This window comes from Podarcis cretensis (assembly GCF_951804945.1).
Source record: "Podarcis cretensis genome assembly, chromosome: 12".
In the NCBI taxonomy this organism is placed as follows: Eukaryota; Metazoa; Chordata; class Lepidosauria; order Squamata; family Lacertidae; genus Podarcis; species Podarcis cretensis.
This window is the reverse complement of record NC_137181.1, coordinates 23601935-23610977: the sequence shown is the minus strand read 5'-3', so window position 1 is coordinate 23610977 and position 9043 is coordinate 23601935. Positions and strand designations below refer to the sequence as shown.

At 44.2% G+C, this 9043-nt stretch overlaps 1 protein-coding gene across 6 annotated transcripts in view; it reads left to right on the top strand.

Moving 5' to 3' along the window:
• The first annotated feature begins 2916 nt into the window (after positions 1-2916).
• Positions 2917-9043, top strand: part of MLLT10 (MLLT10 histone lysine methyltransferase DOT1L cofactor) — a 106961-nt gene continuing 100834 nt past the window's right edge. The window contains exons 1-2 of one of the 6 annotated variants that reach the window (XM_079947832.1): positions 3520-3657; positions 4346-4481. In XM_079947832.1, the coding sequence (XP_079803958.1) occupies positions 4460-4481 (22 nt within the window). In that variant the 5' untranslated portion in view covers positions 3520-3657; positions 4346-4459. Of the gene's footprint in view, positions 3658-4345; positions 4482-9043 lie in introns of all 6 variants that reach the window. The other 5 variants (XM_079947829.1, XM_079947828.1, XM_079947831.1 and 2 more) reach the window with 5 other exon arrangements.

The following is a 9043-nucleotide window of genomic DNA, read 5'->3' as shown; positions in this document are numbered from 1 at the left end:
CATTTTATTTGGTCTCCATTAAAAGGCATATAGTGTGTATGGGAAATTTCCAATGAAAAGGGCAATGAAGAAACAAGAATTAAATTAGTCTGTAAGGTAGCAACAAACTGTCTACAAACTAGAGTTCAATTTAGGCCACAGTTCTAATGCTGGGGTTAATATCACTGGGAATACTTTTTAGAACTTAGATATCATTTTCCTGAAATAAGCAAAAATAGCTTTGAAATACTCTTCACTCAGATCCACAACTCATTTAAAGCTGCAACCCTATCTACACTTTCAAGGAAGACCCATTTAATACAGTGAGGCTTACTCATGAGTAAATATGCATAGGAACAGGCTAATTTTTGAATAATTTAGGTGTATATGGGTCAATAGAGTTGACATTGCAATCCTATATTTTTTTTTCTTACAATAAGTCCCACTGTGTTCAGTAGGGCTTACTTCCAAGTAAGCATGTATGGTTTTAAAGTCTGAATTAGTTAAAACAGTAGTTTGGTTTGATAGGAACACAGTTATTAAAGTGGAATCTAATCCTTTAAATAATTTTATTTAAATAATAATGTAGCTTTCAGAACATAAGGAAATTAATAAATTACACAATATAGTTCTAATTTCCATATCTTTGAAGGACTGAAAGATAATACACATGATTGAAAGACAATACATGTTTTTGTACTTAGGCTCTAGGATTTTAAATATCACTCTCCATTCTACATATTTTTTCTTTGCTGTAGCAGGCACATGGAAATACAGGCACTTTGTGAAGCATTTTTGTATGGTATGTCAAAAGTTATTGCCTCAAAATGCTAAAACTGGACTTTGGGGGGATATTGCCATGCAGCATACAGATGAATATTTGGCAGATCACAAACACTCCAATGACCCTGTTATGTTAATCAAAGTGCTCAGCTATGCCTTCTGTAGGAAATGACACTCACCACTCCCTCTCCCTGTCCTTCCTCCTCTATCTAGAAAATTTCACTTCAGACTTTAAAGGACAGCAAAAACTGACCCAAGATATCCCTCTCATAAACTGCAGGCTCTGATATCCCAAAGGAGAATAGTTATGCACATCTCCTCTCTCTTTAAACAGCAGCTCTTCACAAGCCCACATATCTGCAGATGTGTTAAACTGTTCTTTATTTCACAACTTCTAAAACACACACATACACACACTTAGGACAATACAGATGGTTTAATACTGTACACTTGATTTAAATTGTCTTCATGTCAGGCAATAATGCAGTCTTGCAAAATCATACAATTTTACCAGTCTATGCATAAAGTCACTTTAGCATGATAATAGGGAAAAATCAATGGTATTTTACTTGTAAGGCTTTCCCTTCACCTTCTCCTTCACAAAAGTAGCAGCCCTGGGGCTAGTGGAGGAGGAGAATTTTGCAAAGCTGCATTTAATCTCCTTTCAGTCTTAACAGTAGCCACAATTAGTTCCTTCTGCTACAGTTCTACCTGCTTATAGTGGATAATTGAAAAGCTTGGGATTCTGATAACCTGAACCATCTCGTTTTTTACTCTGCTTTTTGAAATATATAAAAGCAAACCCAACAATCATTGATCAAAATCTGGAAAACATGTCCTTTTAAATTAATCTAGATAACAAAAACATCTAAGTTTAGGGGGATGTGCATATTTCTAGAGGGATAAGGCAGCCTGTCTTTTCCCTGGTTGTGTTGTCTGCTCAGTTCTAGTTTTAACAGCCATGCAGAAAGACCTCTGCATGCATGGTACTAAAAGATATGGCGAGGCCAGGATGAAGGTAAGGAGAACATGAGCATTTCTGCAGGATTTGTGCAGTGGTCTCTAGGTTAGCCAAACAGAAAAGTGGAAATGTATCAGTTCTGCCCTTGCAGCTAAAGTGATGCAAGAGAAACCGAATTCCAAAGGGATATAGCTATATTACCCGTGTTTTATAGCAACTAGGGTAATAGAGTCTGACTAAGTAGTATGTATGTGCACACAGAGAGATTAAGACGCTGTTTCTATAAAAACAAAGAATTCCAGAGAGTACTTGGGAAAGTTTGTCACCATAAAATAGTATTTTTAGATGCCACGGTGCCCACTGTTGTTCATAGACACGATATATATTGGAAATGCAGCACATTCAAACAAGAGGGGGAATTTTGGAAGGATTAGCTAGCAATCCGAAATTGAGGCTGGGGACCCTTAAAGCAGGAAGGAAGTGCCCCTGAAAGGAATTCCTGTTCCAGGAGTTTGGGATCATCAGGGTGGGAGAGGAATCCCGCCGCATCAGCCAAGAACAGAGAAACGGAATTCAACATCCCTTGAAATGCAAAAGAAGAAGAGCCTGTTGCAGAAGAAATGCAGGTCGCATGTGTGCGTACACTCCCCCCCCCCCCCGCCATCCCAAACTGATCAAATTTCTAGGTGATCGCAATCGTTTTTGTTTCACTCAGGCTTCTGACTCTGCCCAGCTGTTTCAGCTGCCTGGCCTCGTAAACACACGAGAGGATGCGGTGCGTGTGACGGAGCGAGGAGCGGGAAAGTATAAATCCCGCTGCTCCTCAAGGTGTCACAGCGGCCTGAGGGAAATAAAGAGAGACTGACGAAAAACACGCGCGCGGGGGCGGCGCTGGGATCCCTCGGGAACAGAAGAGTGTGTGATGCCGTCGTTGTATGATAAGTTAACACGTGTAAGAGAGGAGGCGCACGGGCCTAGTTTGGCACTCGCACCACACACAAGAGCACGAGTCCCTCAAGGCAGGAGGAGCCCGGCAGCGGGAGTGTATATTTGTCACTTGGCCCTCCGCCCCAGGGGACACCACCCCCCCACCTCGACCGCCCCCGTCACGCGCACGCTCTCACTGGGCACCCGCTCAAAAAAAACCAAAACGGTTGAGAGCCAGCAGGGCAGCGCGCGAGGCAGAACTTCGCCCAGCGAGCTCGTGTTCTGCTGTCGGCCCATGAGCCACCGCGGGGGAAAAGGAGGAGGAAAAGCGAGAGAGCGAAGGCTGCTGCTGCTGCTGCCGCGTCGCGGGGCCTTCGCCGAGGAGGCGTCGCAGTGCGCCTGCGTGCAGCAGGCCCCTGCTTCTGTTGCCTTTTTCGCGTTGCTGTCTCTCTCTCTCCCTCGCCTTCTCTCTCTCTCTACGCCCCCCCCCCCAGTCCGTGCGGCTCGCAGGACTGTTGCCGCTGCCAGCAAGCCCTTCATTCCTTGCTGGAGATCTCCCAAGACGGACTGGGTACCTGCCCGGCCGAGCCGGCGCCCAGCGAGGAACTTGGAAGGAGCCCCTTATCCGCCGCTCGGCTGTTGCTGTTGCTGCTGCTGCCGCCGCCGCCGCCGCCACCAGCGGCCATGGGTCCCACGTCCCTGCTATGGAGGCGGTACTGGCGGCGGCGGTGGCTGAGCGACTGAAGGCGGAGTGCTGCGGGGCAAGAACTGAGGCGGCGGCGGCCGGGGTCTCTCCGGTGCCGGGGGGTGTCGTGCTGACGGTGTTTTTAACCCTTAGATGGTCTCTAGCGAGCCGCTGTTGCTGCCTGTGTCACTGGAGGGCGAGTTCTCCAATAGTATGAAGGAGATGATCGGCGGCTGCTGCGTTTGCTCCGACGAGAGGGGCTGGGCCGAGAATCCGCTGGTTTACTGCGACGGGCATGGCTGCAATGTCGCAGTGCATCAAGGTGAGTGAGACGGGCCTGCTTCGGTGGTGGGGTGGGGGGTAAAGACACCGAGAGAGAGAGGGCCGGGGGGCTGCTTTCGGAGGCGTCTCTTTTTCCTCCCCCCCCCCCCGCCATGTCTCTTCTCTGTCTCTCACACACGCGTCACAAGTCACCACTTTATGGAGTGCGCCATCCACGTCTTTCCCCTCCTTGCTTGCAGGCGTGGGTCGCCTTCCCCCCGTCCCCCTGCCTCCTCTTAACTCTGTTGCTGGCTGTGTTCGTGGATGCTTAAAACTCAAGGAGGCGGGCCCGTTTTAGGAAAAGGGAGATGGGTGGACCCCCCTCCAAAGATGCTGAGGGCGGCCGGGCATGTGCTTTTGGAGGAGGGGTGGCCAGCAATGTCAGAAACAAGGTGTGCTATCCTTGTGTGTGAACGAGTAAGTTGCGTGTGTCGCCCTAGTCGTTACTTCCTCATCCTGTGTGAGTGCCTGCCCTTCCTTCCTTCCTCCGCCCTTAGTAGTGAAAGTAGGCAGGAAGGGAAAGGTACGGAGCAGTATCAAAACACTTCGACGTGAGCTTAAGAGAGGATGGGCAACGTGCGCTTTTTTGCTTTTAGCAAAATTGCCCCTGCCTGCTACGTCGGTATCCCTTTGCACTTTTTGGCACGTCCTCGAAAAGTCTTGCTCCTCCTCCTGTCTCCTAAACCTAGGTAAGAAGCCAGAAAACGTGTTTGTCAAAGGGAGAGAGTTAGCTGTCATGTGACTGCCCCTTTCCTCCCGACTGCCTCTGCCGGAGCGTCCTTTGGCTGGATGGTGTCTGCTGAATGAGGAGACTTCCTGTTTGTGGTAGGAGAGTGTTGGGGGAGGGGAGGAAAGGGGCACCGTTTACTGACTTATCCTTTGATGGTAGATTTGTTTGGATTAGTGGAGGGAGAGCAGTTGGCTGGTGCCCAGCTGAGTGGCTGTGTTGCTGTTTTGCTTGCTATAATGAGCACAGTGTGTCTCTGCTTGTCTCTGATGAGCTGTATGAGTTTCCTTTACGTCTGGAATATGTTACTGTTGCGGTCGTAACTTAGAGTATGCGAGTACATGCATGATAGTACAAAAGATCCAGCTGATCCAGATTGTTTTTTAATCCTATTTGTGAGAGGTGGCTGCAGGGCTACATAGTTTGTGACTAGTCAGAAAGAGCACTGGAGAATGGAATAAACTGTCATTCCTTCATGTGAACTTGTCTATCATGAAAATCTTCAGGAATTCTCTTCCACCCGAAGGGTGACACCTTGGAACTAATCTTTTTATGTTTCCAGTGTGCATGCATGTACTTTTTCTAGAATTTCAGGTCTGGGCTTACTATTATTTGTTACAGCAAATGCCAAATCTTTAGAATTGCAACTGTGTACCTGTGTGTTTGATTCAGTGCATTGAAAAAGGGGTCAAGGTGTCTGGGTGAATAGATGCATGTGCTAGAGAAAGAGGAGGGATGGGACATTGTCCAAGTCAAGGGGCAATGTGAAACTTCAGCTCCCCTCTCATTTCACAAAAGCTTATGCGTGTTTAGAGGTATGAGATTTCATGTGAGCAACCAGGAAATGGGCCGCAGATGGTGACCTATTACAAAGTGGTGCAGATGTGCCCCATCCCTTTTCAGCATGACTATTGGATTGCAGAAAAACCTTAGTTTACGTGCACCCTACAGTATATTGTTTGTGGAATCCTCTGTACTCTGTAAACTGAAATTGATATCTATATTTATAGTAAGTCTCAGTTTTTAATGAAAGTGAGAGACTGTGGCATCTGTGCTCTTATTCAGTTTCCCACACATGCAGCTAACCCAGCTTTTTCTTCTGTTGATGTGGTTATGAGTTTGCAAAATCTTTAAGACATAGTCTGAGAATGGGAAATAGGAAGTAAGTAAGAAATTGAAAGTGGAATAGGGAGACTTATAGGAGGAGTTACAGTACAAAAGTACTCATGTGAGACTAATATTGATTAGTGTACTTGTTTTGCTTTTAAATCACAGTTGCACTCTAGGTGTGTAATTTGATTCAGAAAAAGCACCAGAAAGCTTGATCCTGTGCATGTTTTCTCAGAGTAAATCCCATTTAGTTCAGTGGGGTTTACTCCCAAGTAAATGCACATATAATTTACATTATCTGAAAAATAGCTGCAAATGTCTGTTTTGTTATATCATTGTTTGGGTCTGCACTAGGGTCCTAAAAGTTATTTGCAATAAGGCTTGGCTCTCTCTATGGAAATTAAATTAAATACTATTAATATACTGTGGGAAAATCAAAGTACTATTTCCTTTATATTTCAGGAAAGCTTTACCTGGGAAAACTTCACTCCCAAACTTCTATTATTGATTTCATGTGTACCAATAAACCTGTTGGAGGGAGCTAGACATCCGTGGAAAAGAAACAGCTTAGGGCCCCCCTCTTCCTGTAGTAGCTGCTATTTCCCCAGGGGACCTAGAAGCCAGGTGACTGTGCAGCAGGACAGTAGCGAGAAACAGCTGTCATTCCTTTAGTGCTCCAATCTTCAGTGACAGCATGTTAAGTAAAGGAATCTGAAATTGTGGGAGACTTTTGTAGAGCTGCAGAAATAACGTGAGATGACACCTTAAAAAGGAAAACCAGAGCAATCTTCACCTGAATAGTTATTCCATTTGAATTGGTTCTCCTTGTGGGGAATGTACTTATACATGCAAAGTATGTGAACAGTACAGAAATAAGTATCCCCTTCCTCTAAAGTAACTAACCCTCTTTGTTTATGTAATGGCAGCCTAGGACACAGAGACTAAGCATGGCGTCTGATGGTGTCCTAACACTGAGGAGTAAATGGAGTAGGACATAAACATTTTCTTCTAGATAAGGAAAGGAGAGGGCTGCTAGCATGGAAATTTGCTTTAAGAAAGCCAGTTACTTTTGCACAACTTATGTATTAAGAGAGACCCTGTATTTTCTTTTTTGTTCTGGTTAGAGGCATCATGAGGTTTATTCCATCTTTTTGGACATGCTGACAACACCATTTCCAAAAATTTCTGAAATCACTTTGGCTAATTAGGTGATAGAAATATTCGGCTCTGTTTTGGAAAACATTCCCAATACACCCAAGATTTTTATTAATTCAGATGCAGGAGCCACTGCAGCTGTGGTTGGTTGGGAGCTTCAGCCTACACTGCAAAGTGTATCTAAGGCCCCGTCTCATGCATACATATCTGGAAATAAACCCAGTTTAATCCATGCAATTTAACTTCCAAGTAAATACACATAAGATCATAGTGTGCTGTATAACTCAAGCTATCCAGAGATATAGTGCTGATCTGATGCACTAATGAATTCTCAAGTAGAATTCTATACGATCAGCTGTTCCAACTTTGTTTTGTTACATGCTCTCTGCTTGTGCACATATTCAGGGTATTTAGTTTTATGATGCAGTTGAATTCTGGACTATATAAAGCCTTGGGCTAGTTGATCTGTTTGCACAGTGGTCTCTGCAATATTAATTCCTAAGCTCAGTCATGCCTGTGACACATGGATTTAGAGAGACTTCCACATATGTAGCATTTCATCATAAATTATGTGAGGGCAAATTGTTGAGGCTTAAGAGCAAGTATAAAAGGTATAACCAGCATTGGCAAATGCTGATGGAAGGCAGTTTTGAGTACATATACCTGTTTTGAGCTCCAGAATTTCTCACTTTAATTGTTTAAAGAGCCATGTGCATTGATGGTGCTATATAAATAAATGTCAGGGATAATAATATGTACTTGAGTATAGATTTGACTTCTTAAGTTTCATTAATCAGGATGGGACTGCACAGGTGTGCAGGGCTATTCACATTGCCTGAGTAGATAGACACGATAAGGACTGTAAAATGATTAATTTCCTTCTTCTCTGGAGCAGTACATGGGTGTTTTCTATTGTATTTCTTTCACTTGTCCCCTCCTGCTGCTTCTGCAGTCTTTCTTGGAATCTGAAATATCTCATCTTCCTCTTGGGCCATTTAAGACCAGAAGGGACTGTCCCTGGCACACTTCCCAATATGGGGGAAATTACACTTTTGGCCCAAATGCCCATGGGAATGAGTACAGAGTGCTTCAGTTGGTGAGCACTTTGTTGTAGGGATGGGTGTTTTCATTGGGTTTACACCTGATAAGCTTGTTGCTGCAGAATTAGAGCTTTGGATGGATATGCAGAGTCTACAAACAGCAGGTTTTGAGGAGCCATGGAATGAGAGCCAGACAAGAGAGGGATCAGGAACCGTGAAAAAAGTCTAAGGCACAAAGCATAAAGAGGAACCAGACCTCAGGAGTCAGAAGAGAGACAGTGCAGTCAGTTTATACCATACATGCAAAAGAAGAACCAACATCACAACTGATAGTAGCCAAGGTCACAGCTGGGTAGATTATTCAGAAGGACTGGGAGCAGGAACTGTGGAAAGAGTAAAAGGCATAACAGGAGGCAGGTCACAAGAGATGGCAGGCTGAGAAGCACAAACAGGAGCTTAGGTATGCAAGGTCAAATGGATTATTTAACTTTAGACTTCAGATTTGGGTCTAATTGGGGGAGGCTTTATCTCCAGCAAAGTGTGAAACTAGAGAGGAGTCATGGAAAAGATCAGGCACATAAGGGTGAACGCCTTCAAGTGCCAGTGATTCAGTGGCCACATTTAACATATAATTGTAAGCTAAAAACCTTGGCTTATACACCATACTGTGCAGGAGGTTTATGCTAGTGCATGCAGGCTGATTGCTGTCACTTAGTTTCTTCTTTTGCATGAGCAAGTAAACAAACTAGGAAGGGTTAACTTAGCATTACTTCCAAACCTGGGATCGTGGGTTGTTTCTCCCTAACAAGCCAGGTCTGTAAACCAAGTATCTTGAACCAAACTTAAGTCAATTTTAAGCCAAGGTTTAATGATCCTGGGTTTGGATATAATGTTAACTCTCCTTTTCTCGGGTTTTGCACTCGCAGGAAGCATGGAGTGAAACAGAAGTAACTGGGCACATGCAACATGGGTTGTTTAGCCACAGTTCTTGGCTTATTATGTGTGAGTGCAGCCATTGTTAAACAAGAATTCAGGTTCAAGATGAGACTGCATCTTTGGGCTAATATGTTTTCTTCTGTGATAATGCTGCACATATCCTCTGTTGTGGTATATTAGATAACAAGAGTACTGATTAGAAATGGACATACTTTTGAGTGTAAAAATGACTCTCCTTATGTTTTTGGATAGTGTTTTTATAGTGACACCTACATGTTGTTGTTAAATTTGGCAGTCTGCTCTGCAAGGCTGTTTTTATACAATGTTTTTATTTGTAACACAAAAAAATGCAATTTGTGTAACTGGAAACAATGGTAGTTCTGTCTTTGATTTCAATAGGATGTGGATTGCACCCAGAA